The following is a 25,696-nucleotide window of genomic DNA, read 5'->3' on the forward strand; positions in this document are numbered from 1 at the left end:
CAGGGCTAAGGGGGGAGCTAGTCATCTATACTCTGCTCGGCAGAGGCAGGCTGTGCACATATCCCTCTTGTTGTTTTTGTTGTTTAGTTGCTCAGTTGTGTGCAACTTTTGTGACCCCATGGACTGTAGCCCGCCAGGCTCCTCTGTTCATGGGACTTCTCAGGGAAGAATACTGGGAAAATTTTTAAAAATTAAATAAAACATTAAAAGATAGGTTGCCATTTCCTCCCCCAGGGGATCTTCCTCCCCCAGGGATCAAACCCATGCCTCCTGCATTGGCAGGAGGATTCCTTACCGCTAAGCCACCTGGGAAGTCCACTAATGATTCCCCTGCAGGAACAGTATTGGCAAAGCTGAGTAGGGATCTGATCTTCCATCCCCACTGGTCAGAGCAGGTGTTATTATCATTCTCCCTCCCACTCAGGATGGTGTCAGTAGGATCCAGCAGTGAACAGACTGTCCACATCTTCCTGAAAGAAATGAGACTAAATGAGGTAGTATGAGGCAGAGCTGGTCCCCACTAAGCTTCACAGTCCTTTCCCTGTGTCTGTGGAGCACTATGGGGAGCAGCATCTCACCTCCTACTCACTAGCAATGAGGTAGATGAGGTGATGAGCGGTGGAGCTGGCAGACACTCTATTTCCCTTTCCTCATGTAGTGTCAGTGGCGCCCAGCAGGGAGCTGCTGAGCTTCCACATTCACTCAGAATCAACAAGGCAGTAAAAATCAGTGTCACACATTTGCTGGGAAGATGTCAGCATAGGGAAGGGCTGGCTGAATTTAACTTCAGCTGTCTGCAGTGAGGTGTAAATGCTCTGCTCCACTTTTTTAAGGGTGATACCAGTGGAGTCTAGTGGGAAATTGAACATAACACCCACCTGGATCTCATGCTATACCTCAAGAGGTGTAATAAGATCTGAGCTAAATCTCATACCTTATATATATAAAAAAAAGTCCAAAACGTTCAAGGATTTAAATGTAATACTTAAAATTATAAAATCTTTATGAGAAAATAAATAATAGACATACTTTGGGATCAGGTCTAGGCAAGCTATTGTTAAACATGATATCCAAAGCATAATCCATAAAAGGAAAAAATGATAAACTGGACCTCACTAAAATTATAAACCTTTGCTCTGCCAAAAGACTCTGAAGAAGATGAAATGCAAGCTTAAGATTGGGAGAAAATAATTCTAGAGAAGTATATGACAAAGTGGCAGTATCTAGAACATACGAAGAACTATTAAAACCAACAGAAACAACAAAAGAAAAATTCAGTGAGAAACTGGGATAAACACAGACAGACATTTAACCAAAGATAATATTCAAACGACAAAGAAGCATAAGAAAGATGTTTGACATCATTAGCCATTAGGCAAATTAAAACTACTTTGAGATATCACTACATATCTATTAGAATTACTAAAATTAGAAAAAAATAGTGAAGGAGTTACAGCAATGCACATTGGCAGCCACCACAGGCTCGGGAGTAAAAGTCTCTCACAATTTTCAATGGTTAGAACTCAAAAAACACCAGAAAGTATTAGGAGACGGCAGTTAGCTAGGGTCTAAAACATGACCAACACGTGACACTTACAAGATGGACAGGAGTGATAACTGGGCCCCCAAGAACAATCTATGAAAACTGAATATACAGCCTTGAACTAGGATGTGGACCTAAATGCCTAGAAGCATGCCCCTTTGTAAGATTTGTAACAAAAATTAATATAGATGGAGTTAATAGTTCCAATGGAGTTGTGGACCCAAGAGCAAAATGGCAAAATTCATCCAGCATCAAAGTTGTCCTACAAGAGCTTTCGTGCCTAATGTCTAAAGAAAATATGAAACTTCCTCAGCTGCCTGAAGGACAGTGTTATACAGTAATTAATCCAAAAGAAAAAAAAAAAAAACTACAGGCCCTCCCATATCCCCCATGAGATTTAAGCAATTGTCATTTTTTTCTTCAAGTAGTAAATTTTCTAGATACATCTTGGAGACCTCAAAGTACTGGAAAGGAAGAGCCCATTCAAAGGCAGTTTATTTTCAGATACTATAAAGGACGCTAATTTTGTGTCCATGTGAAATGTATAAGTTGTGCTATAACAAATAAATCTGTCAAGTATAACCGCTATCCACACAGTTGAACTTCTGGGTCCAAGAAATTTAAATTGACTCCCGTCATAACCAAAAGGGCATATCTAACTTAATTGTTAGATCTAACTGGTCACATCTAACTCAGCCTTGCTGCAGATTACATGGCCTGGGATCTCTGCCTTCTCCCCCATCCCCTCCTGGTTTCTTTAAGTCTTAAATGATGACCCCCTCAAGCGATTACCCTTCTCCTCACTCTCCACTACCACCCATGACCAAAGCATAGATTGTAACTCACTCTGCTCCCCTCTGAAATTAGCCTTTGGTGAGGAATTCAGGGCTTTTCCCATATCACTTCTCTCCCTACCTTGACCAAGAGGTGCTGTTTTTTCCTTCCTCCTCCTCAAGTCCCTTTTTGCACCGTTACCATCCAACACTTTCCATGACACTTCCTTGCTTTGGCCAGAAGCCATCGGGCAAGGTTGGAAAGACCTTCCTCATTTAGCTTTGAAAGTGAAAGTGAAGTCGCTCAGTCGTGTCCGACTCTTTGTGACCCCAGGGACTGTAGCCTACCAAGCTCCTCCCTCCTTGGAATTCTCCAGGCAAGAGTACTGGAGTGGGTTGCCATTTCCTTCTCCAGGGGATCTTCCCGACCCAGGGATCGAACCCGGGTCTCCCTCGTTCCAGGCAGACAATTTAACCTCTGAGCCACCAGGGAAGCCCCTTATTTAGCTTTACAACCACTTTATTTACTCTCCACCAGCCTGGGATTTGAATAATGGGTTCTCAGCCCTGCCGCCCTCCGCTGTCATCATTGGCTGACATCATCATTAGTTTTTAGCTCATGTTTTGATAAGGTGAAAAGAACAATCAACAGAGTTACTCAGACCTGCCAGCTCTCAAAGTCTTTGGTCGATAAACTTGGAGAAAGGCAATAGAAGACTCCTGTCAGCACACACTGAGAAGGCAATGGCACCCACTCCAGTACTCTTGCCTGGAAAATCCCATGGATGGAGGAGCCTGGTAGGCTGCAGTCCATGGGGTCACTAAGAGTCGGACACGACTGAGTGACTTCACTTTCACTTTTCACTTTCATGCATTGGAGAAGGAAATGTCCTGTAATTGCTTTTACAATTTCAAGAAGTTTTAAACAGGGCTCTCACTTGTTCATCTTTGCAGTCCATCTGGGTCTAGTTTGGAATGTGACAACTGGAACAAAAAGAACCTTGGTTGGTGTATACTTTGGTTTTGGTGCTGCTGCTTCTCATGGTCCTCAACAGGGATTAAGAAAAAACTCAGTGTGCATGAGAGACTGCCAAAATCCCTGGCAAACTGCTGCATTTTTTCACTTTTTTGTTCAGGATCACTAAATGCTGAGATGCGGATATATATCAAAATAAAAGTAAGTCATCGTGTTCTAAAGCTTTTTGTTTGTTTGTTTTTTAATTTAGTGTTTGTGTAAAACCACCTTTTGTAGCAGTAACTATAGAGAAAAGCTTAGTTATAAGGGTTTAACATCCTGTAAGTAAAGTTTAACATAACAGTATTCCATAAGCAGCCCTTTCATTGTCAGACCGTTGCCTAATTTTAACATAATAAAAAGAAGTGTGTGCTAATATATTTTTAAAAAAATAGTGACCCCACCAAATGCTGGCAAGCATGAGGAGAAACTGCCACACTCAAACTTTGCCAGTGGTAATATAAAAGCATACAGCCTCGCTGGGTAACAATTTGGCACTTACATACAAAATTAAACATAAAAGTACCGTGTGTGTGTCTGTGCTGTGTGCTTAGTCACTCAGTTGTGTCCAACTCTTTGCAACCCCATGGACTACCAGGCTCCTCTGTCCATGGGGATTCTCCAGACAAGAATACTGGAGTGGGTTGCCATGCCCTCCTCCAGGGGATTTTCCCAAACTAGGGATTGAACCCAGGTCTCTCCCACAATGCAGGTGGATTCTTTACCATCTGAGCCACCAGGGAAGCCCACGAATACTGGAGTGGGTAGCCTATCCCTTCTTCAGGGGATCTTCCTGACCCAGGAACTGAACCAGGGTCTCCTGCATTGCAGGCAGATTCTTTACCAGCTGAGCTACCTGGGAAGCCGTATCACCCTGCAACAGCAATCTTGGTTATTCATCCCAAAGAAATGAAAACTTAAGTTCACACAAAAATCTGTAGGCAAAGGTTCAGAGCAGTTTTATCTCTAATAGTTGAAAATGGACACACAACCCTGATATCCTTCAACTAGTGACAGGTTAAACCAACTGTGGTACTTGAATCCCATGGAACACTTGTCTCCAATAGAAAGGAATGATCTGTTGATACAGGCAAAAATCTAGATGACTCTCCAAAGAAGTACAAAGTGAAAGCACCAATCTCAAAAGGTTACATACTGCTTAATTCTATTTATATAACATTTTCAAAATGACAAAATTGTAGAGATGGTAACAGATTAGCAGCTGCCAGAGGTTAGCAATGTTGTGGGGTGGGGATGTTGGGAGTGATGGAACTGTTCTATATGTTTACTGTGATGGTGAATCTACAACCCTACATGGGTGGCAAAACTGCATAGGACTAAACACACATACAAGAACAAGTGAGACTGGGGAAATCTTGCGAGGGGAGTGATACGGGACAATATTTCAAGAGAATAAAATTTTATAATATTGGTCCTTACTACTCAAAAGTGAGCCTGGGACCAGCATAATCAATATCAACTGGGAGTTGGTGAGAAATGTAGACTCTTTGGATGGCCCTACCCCAGACCCACTGAATTAGAATGCTAAATCCCTGGGTAATTCACACATTCAAGCTACTTAGTAGGTGCTTAATAAATTTGTTAAAGGTATTAATTTTGAATAAGTTCCACTTTTTTACACTGATTGAGAATTTGCCACCTGCTATCCCGAAAAAAGTGCAAGTGAAGTGAAAGTCACTTAGTCGTGTCTGACTCTTTGTGACCCCATGAACTATACAGTCCATGGATTCTCCAGGCCAGAATACTGGAGTGGGTAGCCTTTTCCTTCTCCAGGGGATCTTCCCAACCTGGGGATTGAACCCAGGTCTCCCACATTGCAGGCACATTCTTTACCAGCTGAGCCACAAGAGAAGCCCAATCTTAAAAAAATTGCCTCTTATTTTGCCCTCTAACAGAACACAGGGAAGCTTGCTCTAAGTTTCTCAGGATGATCCCCTGGCCACAAGGTATATGTGGCTCTTCTCACATATAAATCAGATGCATTTTGCCTGGAACTTTATTCCAGTGGTGCCTATAATTTTATCCCAGGCCTACCCTGACATACTTAAGGTAAGTAATGTTTAAAGTAAGGTAATGTTTTCATAACTTTATGATCAATACACAGACCTGTCTTCATGAATATGATTATGATTTTTTGATCCATTAATCTCTGGTCATTATCACCAAAGCCAGGAAGGACTGAACATTATTTGAACAGTTTTACCCAATTATTGAGGCCATCAGAAACAAGTTAGCCCCAAATAATATTAAATCCAGGGTCATTTGCAGACACCTTGTGAGTCAATATTTTATAGCTCATATTTCCTTCTTCTTCTTTAATTGATTTATGTAGTCAAGTACCCTATGAGTTGAAAGCTTATACTTAGATGAAAATGACCCACATTTAAGAATCTTGGACTTTGTCCAAAATATCTCAAGAGAGCTCAGAGGTTGAATTGAAATACCAGAAACAATTTAACTAATTATCAACTCAACTAGTAACAGACATGTCTGGGAAGGAATCCCCCCTAAACTGTATGTAGCCTGTACTAGACCATTAAAGGCTGTTTATGCTGAGAGATGTTTGCATCCCAAATATTTCAAAGGTCCTTTTGAGGAAGTCAACTATTTGAGATATTATTTATGTATCATATGTCCCAGTGTCTTAACTTGGAAATGCAGTCTGATGGGGCTTTTATTTGGGGTTTGAGATACAGATAACGAACAATAAGGATAACATCTGAACTGTGTAGCCTGCTGCTGCTGCTGCTGCTAAGTCACTTCAGTCGTGTCTGACTCTGTGTGACCCCACAGACAGCAGCCCACCAGGCTCCCCCGTCCCTGGGATTCTCCAGGCAAGAACACTGGAGTGGGTTGCCATTTCCTTCTCCAAGGCATGAAAGTGAAAAGTGAAAGTGAAGTCGCTCAGTTGTGTCCAACTCTTTGCGACCCCATGGACTGCAGCCTACCAGGCTCCTCCATCCATTGGATTTTCCAGGCAAGAGTACTGGAGTGGGGTGCCATTGCCTTCTCCAATGTAGCCTGCTAGGGAGTGCTAAGTACAATCAAACAGTGATAAAAGGAATGCAGAGAATAAAGAACTCATATAACTCAACACCAAAAAAACCTGAAAAACCTGATTAAAAAATGGACAGAGGAGCTGAATAGGCATTTTTCCAAAGACATACCAACAGGCACATGAAAAAGTGTTTAATATTCCTCACTATTAGGGAAATGCAAATTAAAACCACAATGAGATATCACCTCACACCTGTTAGAATGACTGTTATCAAAAATGCAAGAAATAACAAGAACTGGCAAGGATGTGGAGAAAAGGGAACTCTCATACACTGTTGATGGGAATGTAAATTGATGCAGCCACTATGGAAGACAGTATGAAGATACCTCAAAAATTATAAATAGAACTACCATATGGTCAAGCTATCCTACCCTTGGTATTTATTCAAACAATACAAAAACAGTAATTTGAAATGGTATATGCACAAGTATGTTCACTGCAGTATTATTTACAAAATCCAAGCTACAGAAACAGTATAAGTACCCATCAATGAATGAATGGATACAGAAGATGTGGTGTGTGTGTGTTCAGAGAACAGAACGATGATTACCAGGGGGGATGCTGGGACATGGTGAGGGTGATATGGGCAAAGGGAGGTCAACTATATGGTGATGAATGGAAACTATAAATTTTTGGTGGTGAGCATGTTGTGGTAGCTCAGCTGGTAAAGAAGCCGCCTGCAATGCGGGAGACCTGGGTTCAATCCCAGGGTTGGGAAGATGCCCTAAAGAAGGAAATAGCTACGCACTCCAGTATTCTGGCCTGGAGAATTCCATGAACTGTGTAGTCCATGGGGTTGCAAAGAGTCAAACAAGACTGAGCAACTTTCAAAAAAAATGTTTATATATAGAAGGAATAATATAATGTTGTACACATGAAACTTATATGATGTTATAAATCACTGTTAACTCAGTAAAAAGTAATTTTTTAAAAACAGTACAGAAAGAACCAGTGGGATGACCAGATGGGGAAAGTGAACTGCAACTCAAAAAGGGATGACCAATGTAAAGATACTAAAAAAATGCTGGGGCTCCCTACTGGCTCAGGAGTAAAGAACTTGCCTGCCAATGCAGGAGATGAGATGCGGGTTCAATCCCTGGGTCAGGAACATCCCTTGGAGAAGGAAATGGCAACCCACTCCAGTGTCTGGAGAATCCCATGGACAGAGGAGCCTGGTAGGCTACAGGCATAGGGTTGCACAGAGGCAGACATGACTAAGTGACTAAACAATGTAAAGTTAAACTTTGTACCAAGATACAAAGAAGGTAAGGAAATCCAGCTGTGTGGATGTCTAGGATGAGGAGTATTCCAAGCAGAAGAAACCACTCAGCAAAATCCCAAGGCAGGAGTGTGCCTGGTGTGTCCCAAGAACAATGCAGAAGCCAGGGCAGCAGAAGTTGAGTTAGAGAGGATGAGGAGAAGGAGATGAAGTTGGAGCAGCAACAGAGGGCTAGACCCTGTAAGAACTTTGGTTTTTACTCAGAATGGAGTAGGGAGGCACTGGAAGGGTTGAGCAGAATGATGCAATCTGACTTAAAATTTTAAAGGCTATCTCCAGCTGTTTTGTTGAAAATCGTCTACTGGGGCCTGAGACTGGAAGCAGAGAGACCAATTAGGAGATTGTTACTATAATCCAGGCAAGAGATAATAACCATGGTTCCTACCAGGATAACAGTAAAGCTGGAGAAAAGTGGGCATATAGCAGATGTGTTTTGAAGTTAGAGTTAACAGAATTTCTTGGCAGTTTTGATGAGGCTTAGGAAAGAAAAACAAGAGCCAAGAACAACTCTAAGGTTTTTGGCTTGAACAAGTGAAATAACAGAATTGCCCTCAACTGAGATTGTGAGTAAAAGTAGGTTTGGGGAGAGATATTTTTAAGAAGGAATAACAGATGGTAACTAATCTTGTTGTAGTGATCATTTCATAATGTGTAAAAAATACTGAATCACTATATGGTATACTTGAAACTAATTTAATATTGAATGTTAATCACAATTCAATAACAAAATTAAAATAAAAAAACAAACACACTCAATTTAGATTGCATGTTAAACAAGTAAACTGTAGGATGTACAACTTGTATGGATGTACAACTTGTATGTATTAAGTATGAAGTCCAGGGTAGAGTTCAAGGCTAGAATATACATTCCATTGTAGTCAGCAGTTAGATAGTATTTAAAACCATAGGAACTAAGTTCCCCAGGGGCAGATGAGAGGGAAAGAGTTGAGTATAATGTAAAGAAGGGACCAAGGACTGAACTCCAGAGCACTCTGAAGCTAACAGGCAGAAAGAAGAGAAAAGAAACAGAAAAGGGCTATATATATAGCATGAACCCCCATCATAGTTACATGGTCCTTTCTAAACCTGTTCAGTGTGTCAGCATGCTCTGTGGCTCTGTGCCATCCATTACAATATGGGATGCTTAAACTCCCAACATCTGGTTACACTGCAAAATAATAAATGTTAAGTCTCTTTGCTTACAGTGTCTGCCAGGCCCGAGGGGACAGGAAGAGGTCAAGAGCAGAGGTGGATGTCGTATAAAGCTGCCAACTGGTCACCGTCTCAGGATGAGCACCTTATGTAAGCCATGCTGTGCCAGCATCTGGTCTCAGCTTTTGGGACACAGAAATGAATGCAATTAATATACCTTGTCATTCAGACGGTAAAGAGTCTGCCCTCAATGCAGGAGACCTGGGTTCAATCCCTGGGTCAGAAGATCCCCTGGAGATGGAAATGGCTACCCACTCCAGTATTCTTGCCTGGAGAATCCTGTGGACAGAGGAGCCTGGTGGGCTGCAGCCCATGGAATTGCATAGAGGTGGACACAATTGAGCAACTAGCACACACACACAGTATACCCAAAAACTAGTCACTACAACGGATTCACACAAACAACATGAAACTATTATATGAAAAAGAAATCATAACAGAAAAAAAAAAAAAAACCTGGAGGAGCTCCTATAGCTGCTATGACTTTTCCCCCCACCACTATCAGAAGAGAGGGCATTTGATACAAATCAAGTTGACTGGCCTTATAAAGCTTTCTCATTACAGGCAAAGTCAGTTCCTCCAATACAGTGTGGTCTCCTAAAGGGACTGGCACCACATGTGATTTTAGAAACAGATGAGGATGAAGAAGGAAGAGGGAGATATTATTTCCAAAGCCTTCTACAGGAAAGACCATAACACATTAAACAATGCTCTCTGACCTCAGGCCTACTCTGTGTACTATGCCAAGGGATGCAGTGAAGAATGGCACTTTGAAGTGACACAGTCTAAAGGAGAAACACTGCCCGTAGCACTCGATTGCTGTTAGGAAATCACATTCCTAAACAAAATTAAAGGAAAATGCCGGGGCCTTTTCATTTCCTGGGCTTTATTAGTGTGTTCCTGACAATTACTGACAGCTAGTCAGAACATTGTTTGTGTTCTTTGCTCTCTGGGCATTTCCTAATTATGAATAATAATCTCATTAATCATGCACTTGAAACAAGTAAATTATCCTGCAGAACATCATAATCAGTTGCATCAAAGAGCTTTCCAGGAAGCCCCCATGTGGCTTGGTTTCAGCTTCCCCATTTGTAGCTCTCCCCAGGTCCTCTCAGGAAGTCAGGACTCAAGGGCTGTCTCATAGCACAGAAAGGCATTCATCATGGACAGCTTTAAAACCAAGCCACATCCTCTGAAAACAACTTATTTCGATTTAATGGCAGCCTCATGACTTGCCAGACTTGCAAAGGACAGGTTCTTCCTTGGTGGCTACTGAAGGGTTCCTGATATTCATGTTTCATCCCAGCTTTGTCATTAGGTGTTCTCATCATGGAAGCAAGCTATCTCTAATCAAAAAACTATCCTCAGTCCACTGAAAAAATGAGCTGTTTAAATTTACACAAAGGAACCTTTCAATCTTCATAATTTTGTAAACAGTTATTTTCTATAATCTCCCTCCTTTTCTTCCTTTCTTCTCTTCCTTATTTTTAAAATTTGTCTTGACATATGAGGGCTTGGCTTCCTCAATCTGCAACATGTCTTGCTCCCAGCCTTGCTCTCCAGGATTATGGGAAGAAGGTTACTTTACTGAAGATGTCACTGGAGTGACAGATCCCGGAAAATAGCTCTTCAGCCTTTTTTATATATAGCATTTCTTTTCCTTAGCATGGTTTTATTTGAATTCTCTCTTACCATTTGGGGATTTTTATTCCTTCTCTCATAAAGAAGAAAATAGACCAAATATATTGATTTCAGACCAGATTCAGAACCACCAGCAATAGCAAGTCACACAAAGACTGTTTATATAGACATGAAGTTAAGGGAAGAAGGTAAAACATTCTAGAATCAGTCATTCTACCAGATACAACATTTGCTGTCATCCTCCTGGGCAGCAGGTACCCTGTCAGGCCCTGTATTTTCTTTTGTGGGGGGAGGTGGTAAGATACAAATATGAATAAAAGATACTCCTTTTTGTCAAACAACCATCATTTCATTTGATCAAAACAAAGCTGAAATGTGACACAGAATCTAGTCAAGTCACACAGTATCTCCAGTTTCATGTTTACTAAATTGACTCTTCTTAACAGTTGAGCATGCTGGGTGTCCAAATGGTACTTGGCTGTATAGATGCGATGGGTGAATATCTAACTAGGCATCATAAAGTACTTACTACCCTTGTGAAATTAACAGAAAAGCTGGGGATGCAGAAATTTAATGTGTGTCCAGGTGTGGGAGCCAGGTATACACACTGCTTAGATTTCCTTTCAAGAGAGAAGTGCTCTTCAACTGCAAGGGGGTTATTTGGCTGACAACCTCTAGCTGCCACACCTTCAGGATCCACCTCAGCTTGCCAGAAAATGCCATGCTCATTCTGGGGAGCCTGCAGTCAACGGCTGGGCAGTAGTATCACTAGAGACTGGCCATTTCTGGCCCAATGCAGGGGACTAACAAGTAATCCTTGCTCCCAGCACTCTACTGGATTGCCTGAGACTTTATCAGATCCCTGTTGTAGACTAAGGCTCTCTCTATCCACATCTGCCCGCTCCTTATCTTTCTCAGGCATGAATCCAGAGTAATCATCTGTGCTCACAACTGTGTCTTCATGTCTGCTTCCCAGGGGACCCCAATGATCTACTGCATCTGTCTATACCTGGAACTAATTGAAAGAAACAGAGAAATGATTTGAAGTCAGAGCTAGAATTATAAAATGTCTACAAAATTCTCTACCTCTAATACATTTTCTTTCATTAGGAAAAGAAGTTTTCTTTCTTTGGGCAGGTCACAGTGCAAATATATTTTGGAGGACTCTCAAATGGTTGTCCTGTATCAAGGGAGGTATGTAGGCACTGCTCCAACTGCAAGCAGGCAAGGAGTGCATTGTCCTTGGAGAAGTCAACAAAAATAATAAAGTCAACTAAAAGTTTGTATGCTTTTTATCATCAGCACGGGCTCAGTAATTTTAAATAATGTCAGTAATAAACCAGCTTTCCCTGTCAAAATGGGCTGCACCTCTGTCCCTCACTGCCCACCTTGATATACCACTGTGCTCAGTGCTAAGTCACTTCAGTCATGTTTGACTCTTTGCGACCTTATGAACTCCTCTGTCCATGGGATTCTCCAGGCAAGACTACTGGAGTGGGTTGCCATTTCCTTCTCCAATATGCCATTATGCACTGTTTAAACTGTAAATGTAAAATGTTTTTTTTTAAACTATTCTCAACCATGAAATCTCAATTCTCCTTTGGAATGCAATATTGGACAAATCCTTTATTTTTGGATCTTAAAAATCTTACCTAACCCTGTTTCAAACTCTCATATCACATCTGTTATTCTAAAGATACTATAGTTAATCCTGGGTTTGTATCTAAAAAGAACTGGAGTGGTAGAGGCTGTGATCTGTTCCCCTTCTCATACTGCTTCCCCTCAATGTGACACCGTGTGTGTGTGTGTGTGTGTGTGTGTGTGTGTTGGTGGGGTATTCTCTCTACTTCCCTCTTAAGCATATAGCTCTTTCAGGTTTGGAAACAGGGAAGAGAATCAGAAATGTAGTGAGTGAGTGAGTGAGTGAGTAAAGTCGCTCAGTCGTGTCCAACTCTTTGCAACCCCGTGGACTGTAGCCTACCAGGCTTCTCTGTCCATGGGATTCTCGAGGCAAGAATACTGGAGTGGGTTGCCATTTCCTTCTCCAGGGGATCTTCCCGACCCAGAGACTGAAGCTGGATCTCCTGCTTTGGAGGCAGATGCTTTAACCTCTGAGCCACCAGGGAAGCCAAAATGTAGTGGTATTGGTATATAACTGTTGCCTTTTGGAGCCATATCTCTCAGTTTGATTTGGTCTAATTCTTTCTGCAGTTACCGGTATGCATGGGGTGTAGGTGATACCCAGATAAAGATCAGCTTTACCCAGGAAGACTCCAGTACCTCTAGAGAGCAGTAGTCCACTACCTCCCACCGCCCTCCTGTCAATACGCCATCCTCCCAATCCCTTCTCTGGGTTGAATACCCCAATGCTTGGCCAGTCAGTGGCTTGGGAAACCCTGGAGCTCCTCTCAGAACCACAGGAACTGTGCTGTCTCCTTCTGTAAGGAATGGAGAACCGGGATTGGGTGAAGATTCCCCCAAGTTGTTTCGAACCCCTCCTACACCATGATCTCTTAAAGTCTTGCTGGCCTCAACCACTGCAGTGGGACTCTCATCTTCAGAAAACTGTAGATCAGAAAGTGGCATCAATTTATCTCTTCCATATGCCACCAACCTTCAAAGAAAACTTACCAAACTATTCCCAAAACCGTTTCCTGACTCTCCATAGGCTATGCTACTAGGACACCTAGATGAGAAAACAGGAAAAGAGATCTCAGTCTCTCCTTCTCACAGACTCAGTCAAAATGTACAACTGATCACTGTCAACGTTTGGATTTATGAGGAGAAACTTGTAAAAGGAAGGAAAGAGCCTTTCTGCAGGCACCTGCATGCTCCGAAAACTGTCCAGCATGATTCTCTTTCCTTCTGACTCTAGGTATCTGTCAATTCTGGGATGAGAGGGAACACAATGGTAGTAGAACTAATTCTGTTTCTTCTAAATTCCTTCAAGATGATGATGTTCATAGAAAGGCCCTCTTCAAATGAAGTGGATTTATAGGGTCTTTTTATACAAGCTGTTTTTCCTAATAGCCAAGCCTGAACTAACACGAAAAATCCCATTCAACATCCTATTATTGCAGTGTCTTACCTATGAGGGTTTAGACAAAAATAATCCATAAAATTTTATTTCAATTCTAATAGTGTATGGGTTAGGTACCTCTCACCAAGATTAGATCACTCCATCCCCACTGAAGCTAATTTATTTATCCACCATATTTACTGAATCTTACCAATGTCTTTGTAACACATCATTAAATTATTTGTTTACAATTTGTTTTTCTATTATATCACAAAGCCCTAAATGGCAGCAGAACTGTATTTCATTCTTGTTGCATCCTTATCACATATGCGTGCATGTGTGCTAAGTCGCTTCAATGGTATCCAACTCTGAGACCTATGGACCATAGCCACCAGGCTCCTCTGTCCATGAGATTCTCCAGGTAAGAATACTGGAGTGGGTTGCCTTGCCCTCTTCCAGGGGATCTTCCTTGATTCAGGGATCAAACCCAGGTCTCTTGTGTCCAAACCCAGGTCTTTTACATCTCCTGTATTGGCAGGCAGGTTCTTTACCTCTAGTGGCACCTGGGAAGCCCTTATCACATATGGGCCCTCCATAAATACTGTTTGAAGGAATATGTGGTTCAAGTAATTTTTTAATGCAAATTACAGATAAATGAGTTTTCCAGCGGCTTATTGTCAGAAAAATATCAGCAAATAAGTCAATGTTTATCATCACCTTTCTATAAATGTAGCACCATGCCCTAGTTCTGAGAGATTCAGAGGAAAGAAAAAACATGGTTCTTGACCTCATGAAGGACAACATCTAACTAGGAAAGCAAAATAAAACCAAAGAAGGCAGAGTTAAGTCTTACTACACAAGCTAGGGGAGATTTCCTAGAAAACAGATTAAGCCAGAGATCAAAAAGCTAATATACATCAGCCACATATTCTGTGACTAACATGACGGAATTGTATAATAACTGGTCTTCTACTGGGGGGTAGTGGTGAAAAAAAAAATCTTTTATAATTGAGGACTGTCACATCAAAAATAAATAAATACAATATACTCATTAATAATTAGTGTAGCCTGGTGAAGTAGTAAACTGCTGCAGTTGGGATCATAGTCTCCAAAGGCAGCACACACCTTATTAGATTTGTTAACTTGGGAAAGAGTAATCCTCTCTTTGCCTCAGCTTTATCTTATGGTTAATGGGAATAACAGAATTTTCCTTACAGGGTCACTGTGAGAATCAAACAAGTAAATATGAGAATACAGATTGACACTCAGTTACCACAATATCAATATTTTCTCTTCATTTTCTTAGTGAATGTATCACATTTTGAGGTTGTGAGAACACTAATGCAGGATTTCTGGTATTTTTAAGGAACTAAAAATCAGAGCCCTTGCTATTAGTTATGTACACACATACATTCACATACATACACAGAGCTGTTAAAGACATTGAAAATTTTTCATAGACAGTCTTGAGGTGTATTGTTCTGGAGATCAAAATATGACTGAATCTGAGTGGTCAGCAAATCCTACTGGAATTTTTCATAATCAAGCTTCCTTGGCAAGATTTTTCAAGATAAATTGGCTTAATAAATCATGCTTTTTTATTGTCTGGCATTAAAATAAGGCTATAGATTATGTTCCTTTCAAGCAAAAATCAAATACAGATGCAATACAATATTTCAAGCTCTAGAGGTAGAGACTGTACAGAAGAATGAGGCAGTGTAACTTTGCCAGTCTTACCCATCAGGGCCAACATGTGGGGAAAGAAATACGCAAACAGGCATCCTACTATCAGCCAGTAGAGTCCCCAGAAAGGAAATGATGCTTCAGCATCCTCAAGGCCCCTCAACTGCATGAGCTTCTGGTAGGGCTGAGAGTGTCTGGGAGTTGTAGAGTATTGTAGATGGGGAGAAGAAATCAGATTGCAATCAAGAAACTTGTTTAAAAAATGACTGTTGACAGATTTCCTGAAGTTTTCCAGAGAAAAGAATCTGAATTTCTAAGACTATAAACATTTGTTATCAATTATTTTCTTATTTTAAATAAATATTCAATTTCCTGCTTACTTAACTTTGTAGTCATAATTTTGTTTTTTGTTTTTTGTTTTTTTTCCTTTAAGGAGCACCTCCAAATTGTATAAACTTCAAATCCCACAATATCTAGAGTTGCCATTACAACTGACCTCTATGGTTTCACTCCAACTTCTACTATTTATTTTCAGACTGTTTCTCTATCCCATTCATCTTATTTAATTTCTGTTGGTCTCCCAACTTGTAATTAGTGGAAGGAAGGTAAATGTTACCAAATTATTTTCTTTTTCAAGAACCAGTGAGAGTTAATGAAAACTAGGACTATACATTGATCTCCAATGAAAATAGCTATTGGTCAATGTTACAAATTGCACTATAGCCTTTTTTTTTTGCCACTTCTATTCAAAATAATATTTGAGGTTCTAGCCAGAGCTATGAGGGAAGAAAAAGAAACAAAAGACACTCAAGTTTGGTAGTAAGAAGTAAAATTATCACTGTTAATAGATGACATGATCTTATATGCTGAAAACTAATGATTACACACACACACACACACAAAACCTGTGAGAACTATTAAATTAATTCAGCAAAGTTTTAAGACACAAAATCAACACAAAATAATTGGTTTTGTTTCTCTACACAAAACAAACAACCCAAAAAGAAAATTCAGGGGAAAATTCCATTTATAATAGCATCAAAATGAAGAAAATGCCTAGGAATAAACTTAAACAAGGAACTAAAAAGAGTTATATATTGAAAACTAAAAATCCCTGATGAGATAAATTAAATAAGACAAATACACGGAAATATAGTCTGTATTCATGAATTAGAAGACTTTATATTGTTAAGATATTAATACTACCAAAGTATTAATCTACAGATTTAATATAATCCCTATCAAAATCATTATGATGCATTTTGAAGAAACAGAAAACTCCACTCTAAAATTTGTATGGAATCTCAAAAGACACAGAATAGCCAAAGCAATTTTTAAAAATAACAAAGAAGGAGGACTCAGGTTCACTGTTTCAAAGATTATAAAAGCTATAGTATTCAAAACAGTATGTTACTGCCATAAAGACAAACATATAGACTAATAGGGGAGACTAATATGGCTATGCCATTTCTTCTAAGGGATTCTTGCCCACAGTGGTAGATATAATGGTCATCTGAGTTAAATTCACCCATTCCTGTCCATTTTAGTTCACTGATTCCTAAGATGTCGATATTCACTCTTGCCATCTCCTATTTGACCACTTCCAATTTGCCTTCACTCATGGACCTAACATTCCAGGTTCCTATGCAATACTGCTCTTCACAGCAATGGAGTTAACTTCTATCACCAGTCACACCCACAACTGGGTGTTGTTTTTGCTTTGGCTCCATCTCTTCAATCTTTCTGGAGTTATTTCTCCACTCTTCTCCAGTAGCATACTGGGCACCTACCAACCTGGGAAGTTCATCTTTCAGTGTCCTATCTTTTTGCCTTTTCATAATGAGCCATGAAATTAAAAGATGCTTGTTCCTTGGAAGAAAAGCTATGACCAGCCTAGACAGCATATTAAAAAGCAGAGACATTACTTTGCCAACAAAGGTCTGTCTAGTCAAAGCTATGGTTTTTCCAGTAGTCATGTATGGACTATAAAGAAAGCTGAGCGCCAAAGAATTGATGCTTTTGAACTGTGGTGTTAGAGAAGACTATTGAGAGTCCCTTGGATGATCAAACCAGTCAACCCTAAGGGAAATCAGTCCTGAACATTCATTGGAAGGACTGATGCTGAAACTGAAGCTCCAATACTTTGGCAACCTGATGCGAAGAGCTGACTCATTAGAAAAGACCATGATGCTGGGAAAGATTGAGGAGAAGGGGATGGAGGAGGAGAAGGAGGAGAAGGGGATGACAGAGGATGAAATGGTTGGATGGCATTACCAACTCTATGGACATGAGTTTGAGTAAGCTCTGGGAGTTGGTGATGGACAGGGAAGCCTGGCGTGCTGCAGTGCATGGGGTTGAAAAGAGTTGGACGTGACTGATTGACTGAACTGAACTGAACTGAATGGGCAAATGATTTTCTTCAAGGGTTCAAGATCATTCAATAGGAAAAGGAGAGTGTTCAATCAACAGAATAGGGAAAACTGGACATTCACATGGGAAAACTGGACACTCACATGCAAACAAATCAAAATGGATAAAAGACTTAAACAAGAGCTAAAAATATGGTACTTTTATATGAAAAACAGGGACAAATCATCTTTTCTTTGACATGACATCAAAAGCACAAGTTACAAAGGAAAATAAAATCAATAAATTGGACTTCATTAAATTTTTTAAATGTATGCCTTAAAGGAGACTATCAACAGAGTGAAAAGGCAGTCCACAAAATGGGAGAAAATATTTACATTCCATGTATCTGATAATGGATTATCATCCAAAATATATAACTCTTATAGCTCAACAATGACAAAAAAACCAAACCAATTAAAAACAGACAAAGAATTTGAAAAGCCATTTCTCCAAAAAGATATACAGATATTCATGGCCAATAAGTACATGAAAAGATGTCCAACATCACTAATCATTAGGAAAATGCAAATCAACTTCACAATGGGATGCCAGTTATCACCCATTAAGATTACATATGGAAAAGAGAAAGACAGCATTATAAAAAAAAAAAGGAGAGAGAGAGAGAGAAAGAAAGAAACAAGTATTGGTAAGGATGTACAAAAACTGGAATCTTCTTGCATTGCTGGTGGGAGTGCAAAATTGTGTAGGAACTGTGGTAGCGTGACAGTTCCCAAAAATTCAACACAATATTACCATATGATCTAGTAGCTCCACTTCTGGATATAGATACACAAAAAAATTGAATTCATGGACTTAAAAAGATTACTGTATACTTGTGTTCACATAAGCATTACTCACGATAGCCAAAAGGTGGAAACTGCTTAAATGTGTTTTGGCTGATCAATAAACAAAATATGGTATATATATATATACAATGGAATATTATTCAACCTCAAAAAGAAATGAAATTCTGACACATACTACAGCGCAGATGAATGAACAAACCTTGGAGATGTTATGCCAAGTGGATAAGCTAGCCACAAAATGGTGAATATTGTATGATTCCACTTATATGAGGTACCTGGAGCAGTGAATTTTATAGAGACAGAAAGCAGAATTCTGGCTGCCAAAGTCTGTGATGAGTGAGTGGGAAGTCACTGTTTAAAGATACAGAGTTGCAGTTTGCAAAGATGAAAAAGTTCTAGAGAGAGTGGTAATCCTTGTACAGCAATATGAATGTGCCTTAATGCCTTTGAACTGTATGCTTAAAAAAGTGAAAATGGTAAATTTGGTTAGGTATGTTTTACAATAAAAAAGTTATAAAAACTGAACTATATTCAAATCAATGCTTATTTTTTAAAAAAATCACAAGTGATCTAGGTCTCAAAGGTCATACCATGTATGCATCAATTAGAGCCTTTCCTGATGATTCCAAGATTATCCTACAAACCAATTTTAATCACACAATTCTCAACAAGATTTTCTCTTGAAGAGTTAGGTTTCACTTTGCAGTTTGTAGCTGTGATTATATAGACCCACTGATGGTCACAAAGCTAACTTCTGTGCACACCCAGAAGACAGATGATGGTAAAAAAGTATGCTGATGCCAAGGGCAAAGGTAAATACACGCTGTTATGCACTGGATGGTCAGACACTGGAATAAATGCTATTTGTTACTTGCTTCCTAGAATTTTCAAAATCCATCTTAGAACCATGACTGTCCCTATATCAAGTTAAGAAAATCAGTTTTTAGGTAGAGAAAGATAAACTTTTCTAATCTGGACTCAGAGGACTGGTATGAGAAACAGTCATTCAAAGGCCTCTAGTGTCAACAGTGTGGTGCAATTAGGGTTTGGCTGACTTGCACTTTTAGGGTGAAGTCACTACCCAGCAATGCTGTGTAGGCAAAAATTGGGTCATCAAATTTCCTTCTTTTCCTGACGGTGTTCCAGAAGAATATTTATTTTCAGACCATAACCCTGATTCTTCAGTTTCTAAAAGATTGAGCTGAAACTGTTTAACAGAGAAACTAGTAAACACTGTCAAGCCATATTCCAGTAGCCTAGCTCAGAGACAATAAAGGTCCACATATGTACTCACACACACATAGGAACACATCCTTTCTATTTATTTTGAGCAAGCATTGGACTTATTCTTTCACTCTCAGAACACTGACCCAGGAGTACTATAGATACCTTTATGTAAATTATTTTTGAAACATATGCCCTAAAAATACAAGTAGCTAAAACTGTCTCAACCAAATGGATAGATGATTTTCACTGCTAAATTCAGAGCTGTGCTAGCATAATCATAGCCAATTTCACTCTTTCCTTGGTGGGGGCAAAAACTCAGAAATAGAGTATTCCTCTCTACTCCATTTGATAAAATAGCTGTTGACTCAGATTGACTGATTTCTCCAGTTAGCCTATAATGTCTCAAATTCTATGTACTGATGAAAAGAATATGGATTCAGTAGCTGTTGAAATATGTAAGGCTGTTTGCTTTTATCATCCTAAAAGATGATGCTGTAAAAGTGCTGCACTCAATATGCCAGCAAATTGGGAAAACTCAGCAGTGGCCCCAAACTGGAAAAGGTCTCAGTTTTCATTCCAAACCCAAAGAAAGACAATGCCAAGGAATGCTCAAACTACCACACAATTGCACTCATCTCACACACTAGCAAAGTAATGCTCAAAATTCTCCAAGCCAGGTTTCAACAGTATGTGAACCATGAACTTTCAGATGTTCAAACTGGTTTTAGAAAAGAAAGAGGAACCAGAGACCAAATTGCCCAACATCTGTTGAATCACTGAAAAAGCGAGAGAGTTCCAGAAAAACATCTACTTCTGCTTTATTGACTAGGCCAAAGCCTTTGACTGTGTGGATCACAACAAACTGTGGAAAATTCTTCAAGAGATGGGAATACCAGACCACCTGACCAGCCTCCTGAGAAATCTGTATGCTGGAAAAGAAGCAACAGTGAGAACTGGACATGGAACAACAGACTGGTTCCAAATCGAGAAAGGAGTATGTCAAGGCTGTATATTGGCACCCTGCTTATTTAACTTATATGCAGAGTACATCATGAGAAATGCTGGGCTGGAGGAAGCACAAGCTGGAATCAAGATTGCCAGGAGAAATATCAATAACCTCAGATATGCAGATGACAACACCCTTATGGCAGAAAGCAAAGAAGAACTAAAGGGCCTCTTGATGAAAGTGAAAGAGGAGAGTGAAACAGTTGGCTTAAAACTCAACTAAGATCATGGCATCTGGTCCCATCACTTCATGGCAAATAGATGGGAAAACAATGGAAACTGACAGACTTTATTTTGGGGGCTCCAAAATCACAGATGGTGACTGCAGCCATGAAATTAAAAGACGCTTGCTCCTTGGAAGAAAACTTATGACCAACCTAGACAACATATTAAAAAGCAGAGACAATACTTTGCCAACAAAGGTCTGTCTAGTCAACGCTATAGTTTTTCCAGTAATCATGTATGGATGTGAGAGTTGGCCTATAAAGAAAGCTGAGCACTGAAGAATTTATGCTTTTGAACTGTGGCGTTGGCGATTATTGAGAGTCCCTTGGACAGCAAGGAGATCCAACCAGTCCATCCTAAAGGCAATAAGTCCTGAATATTCATTGGAAGAACTGATGCTGAAGCTGAAACTCCATTACTTTGGCTACCTGATGCAAAGAACTGACTCATTAGAAAAGACCCTGATGCTGGAAAAGATTGAAGGCAGGAGAAGAAGGGGACAACAGAGGATGAGACAGTTGGATAGCATCACTGATTCAATGGACATGAGTTTGAGTAAACTCTGAGAGTTGGTGATAGACACGGAGGCCTACCTAGCGTGCTGCAGTCCCTGGGGTCGCAAAGAGTCGGACACAACTGAGTGACGGAACTGAACTTGCTTTTATTATTACCATCATCATCACACATTATCCACACAAAATCACACAAACATATTTAAAGAATAATGAAGTGAACAATATAATCACTAGCCAATACAACCCCTTGTGTGATTAGAAAAAGGTCACCTTCAGGCTGCATGTCAAATTCAGATCTTCCCACATGTTTCTTTTTTGGACACAGGTTGAAGGGGCAGTGGCTACCTAGTGCATATTGTTCTCATGGAAGCAATCTAATATTTCCCAGAGGTTCAGTGGAAATGCACAATGCCTCTTAAGACCTAGGTTTGGTACTGGCAACTTCCACACATTTTCTGTTGGCCAAAGCAAGCTATGTGACCAAGTCCAGCATCAATGGGATGGGTATATGAATGTACACTCTTCTCAAGGAGGAACCAGTAAAAATTCTCAGTCATGTCTCAGTTGCCTAGGCAGAGGAAACAAACATTCTCATATATTCCCAAATAGGGTGGGAGATGTATATTTACCAGATAATATTAGTAATAGAATTTTTCAGTCATACTCATGATACTTTATTTCTTTAATCATATTAAATATGATTAAATATTAAATATGATAATTCTAATATCTGCAATCTTTGTGGATTTGATACCAAAGTTTAATGTTTTTATCAACACTGATTTATGGCACTTTGTGTGTGTGTTATTGTGATGTTATATTAGAATATCACGCAAATTTAACTGGAGGAATTTTTGGACTTCAGAGTACAACCTTTCAGAGAATCAGTTTTACTTCAGCTAAGTAACTGATGATGTATTCAGCCACAGAATTTGTGGTGCGCACACTTTTTGGAGGAAGAAGCAGTTTGTCAGTAAAGACATAGACAAATTTATAAAGGGCTAAATATTTTTCTGAGAAAACATTATATATATATATATATATATATATATATATATATATATATATATATATATGAGCTGACTCTTTTCTCATTTGCAATCCTACATTCTTAGAAATCCTTTTATAAATGAACTGGGCAAAGAGCAGTAGAAAGGAGTTAGGAGTGGTAACTAAGGCTTAACCAGGCCTTAAATTACCGGGATGTATTAGACCAGGATGGTTACAACTGTAACGACTAAAGACCAACTCCCAAATCTTAATGGTTTAATGTAATACCAATCAAGTGCTGGCTTATGCAGTATTTTAACATGGGTGCTTGGTAGGCAGCCTTTGATAGAATTACTGAGACCAAGCTTCCCTTTGTAGCTTTGCTGCCCAAGAGAACCTCAGGTGCTCCTGCTATTTGTGTTTTCTCTTGTCTACCATAGGAAAGTGGAGGATCAATAGATATTTCGGGTGTTGTACCTGGAAGTGGTATCCATCACTTCCAACCACATGGCCTCATCTGTTGCAAGCAAGGTCAGAAAAGGTGACTATGAAGAAATGGAAATTGGTTTGGTAAACAACCAGCCAGTGTTTCTACTGCATGGAGTTCCAAGCAAAAGAGGTTGAATCTAAGCATTCCCTATGACTAAATAACTCAAACACCACATGGGATGGCTCTGAGATTAATGGTTATATATTAATTGTAAAATAAGAAATTATAAGGTAGGTTATAACATAGTTGATAATGACCTATGGTGATACCGGGTAGCCTCAGTTGCTTATGACTGTGAGTGGGAGGAGAGAGAACATTTTATCTTCATACTCTCACATCCTCCTCATGTCCAAGTAACAACAGGAACTCAAAGGAAAAAAGGACCAGCAAAAGCATTACTGTATTAATAAATAGAAATGACATGCTCGTGTTCAAACCACCTGACTTGTCACAGCAACACTGTGAGGTAGAGATAGTGTGAAGTCAAGTCTGGCCTTCTGTATTCTACTTACAGTGAGTCGCTTTGGCATGACAAGTGAGGTTTGCGAATATTCGCCCCAGATTTTCATGCATGGCCATTAGTCCCTGGCTTTTTGGTGAGCTCACTAGCATCTTCTTCCAGTGGTAGATGCAGAATTGCTCAATTTATATTTGGGTTTCAACTCCAGACATGAGGTAGTTCCCACAGAACACAATATTCTAGTATGTGGTTTTGGATCCATATGCCAGATGAGGGACGATGCTGGTGATGAGCCCATGGGAGGAGGGATGGATAACCTTACAGGGCCAATATGAGAACTCACAGAAATATTGAATGGATTATTAAAAACCCCTGTGACCTTATCTGCACTCCTAGTATGTGAAAAAGGCTTTTTCTGGTACAGTTACAACTAGAAAAAAATAATGCTGCTGCATGTTACATGGAGAACAAAATTGATCATCACAAAATATGCTCCAATTTTATCTCCAGAATGATATAGCTGTGCACTTCCACAGTTTGCATGTCTGCTTGGCAGGGTCGTGATTCCCTCATAACTTCTCTGTCCTCTGAAGCAATACATGGATGTCTGCAGGGTCTGGCTTTCTTTTACTCAGTGAGAAACTGACCTTGAACATTGCCATCAGCTAGCAAAGTAACGATCCCATTTCCTGCTGAAACAAGCTATCCATTTGCTTCAAAAATGTCTTTTGAAAAACAGGGGGAAAAGGTTTTTATAAAAAAAGCTCTGAATCAAGAAGGCTTGAGTTCACAAATACTGCAGCATAGTTTGTACCCTGCATATTAGGGGCACTGTCTCACATTAGCCCTTCTACTTTTGATTGCTTCAAAGGCTGCCAGGACCATGTGGTAGAAGGATGATGAGCCTGGATGAGGCCAGTTTTTGTTTGTTAGTACCTTTTCCTCCATATTTCAGACTTTCATGAAAATGAAAGGGAAAAGGATCTGTCTTTCTGTAGAACAAACCTCTCATAACTTACCATACTACTTACAACTCGATGGATGCTCAAGAATACTGCCCTGATTTATTACAATGAAGTGTTCCTTGTCTCTGACCTCTGAGACTTGTTGACATAGGTAGACATTGTAGATCATTCAGAAATAGAAATTGGGCTCCAGAATTTGAATTCTAGGCATCCTGAATTGAATTTTGAAAGTATTCCTAAGGCAGAGAGAGGAACTAGATGGGTTCTTAATTGAGCAAGAGAGATGCAGATCTCAAATTTTCAGAATGAGATGTTTGTGGGTGCTACATTAAAATAACAGGATTGCTTCCCCAGAATGGAAGAACACAGGGACATTTGGGGTTCCTCCTTATGCAAAAAGCCAGCAAGATTTACTATGTAAACAATTCAAGCTGACTGTAAAACAAAGCAGCCCTAACTGTATTTCAACTTCTTCCTTCTCCTTGCCGTGGAGATGAAGCTCAGTGGTTGAATCAGCCCCAAGTGAGGGCCAAGTGAAAGGGAGTTTTGTGTAGGATTTGTAAGAGAAAAGTGATTGAAAGGGCCAGAAGGTGTGCACTCAGGTAGTTAGTTCCCAGAGAAGATCACGCAAAAAAGAATCCTACACCAGATTCTTAAGAGCATACAGGAAATGACCGCCTTATGCGCACTCAAGGAGGCACAGATGAGAAAAGGCATGGTGAAAGGGCATCTGATGAAGGATTCCTATGAATTTGTGTTCTTTGGGAAGAAGTTTAAGAAAAGGCCAATAGCATGGGATCCTAATCTAGATTCCTAGGAAGTAAGCATTCCTAAGAAGTATCCTCTATGTGGGCACTCAGGGTATAAGCCCGACGAGAAGGTCAAGTGAAAGCTCTAGGTTGCATTCCTAAAAGGAAAGGGTGAGAAAAAGAGAATATGATGGTAGGAGCTCTCTTGATCTGTTATCAACTGATGAAGATAATTTGTCCTAATGACATATAGAGAAATGAGGTCAAATAATAAATTTATTTTTTTATTTAAGTATAGTTGACATACAATATTATAAAAGTTACAGGTATACAAAAGATTCACTATTTTAAAGGCTACACTCCATTTACAGTTATAATAAAATATTGTCTATATTCCCCATGTTGTAAAATATAACCTTGTAGCTTAGTTTATACCAAACAGTTTGCACTTCCTAATCCCTTACCCCTATATTGCCCCTCTCCCCACTTGTTTCCATTGGTCTATTCTCTGTGAGTCTGCTGCTTTTTTTTGCTATATTCACTAGTTTGTCGTATTTTTTAGATTCCACATACAAGGGATATCATACGATATTTGTCTTTCTCTATTTCAC

The 25,696-nt window shown here is 39.7% G+C and overlaps 1 protein-coding gene across 1 annotated transcript; it reads left to right on the plus strand.

Annotated features, from left to right (window-relative positions):
- The first annotated feature begins 425 nt into the window (after window positions 1–425).
- Window positions 426–8,995, plus strand: LOC138071845 (ubiquitin-conjugating enzyme E2 variant 1-like). The gene is given in 6 exon segments (XM_068963238.1): window positions 426–494; window positions 1,433–1,554; window positions 1,556–1,631; window positions 1,758–1,880; window positions 3,543–3,612; window positions 8,895–8,995. Coding segments are annotated over 6 exon segments (561 nt in total).
- The last annotated feature ends 16,701 nt before the right edge of the window (window positions 8,996–25,696 follow it).

Source organism: Capricornis sumatraensis, chromosome X (genome assembly GCF_032405125.1).
Source record: "Capricornis sumatraensis isolate serow.1 chromosome X, serow.2, whole genome shotgun sequence".
In the NCBI taxonomy this organism is placed as follows: Eukaryota; Metazoa; Chordata; class Mammalia; order Artiodactyla; family Bovidae; genus Capricornis; species Capricornis sumatraensis.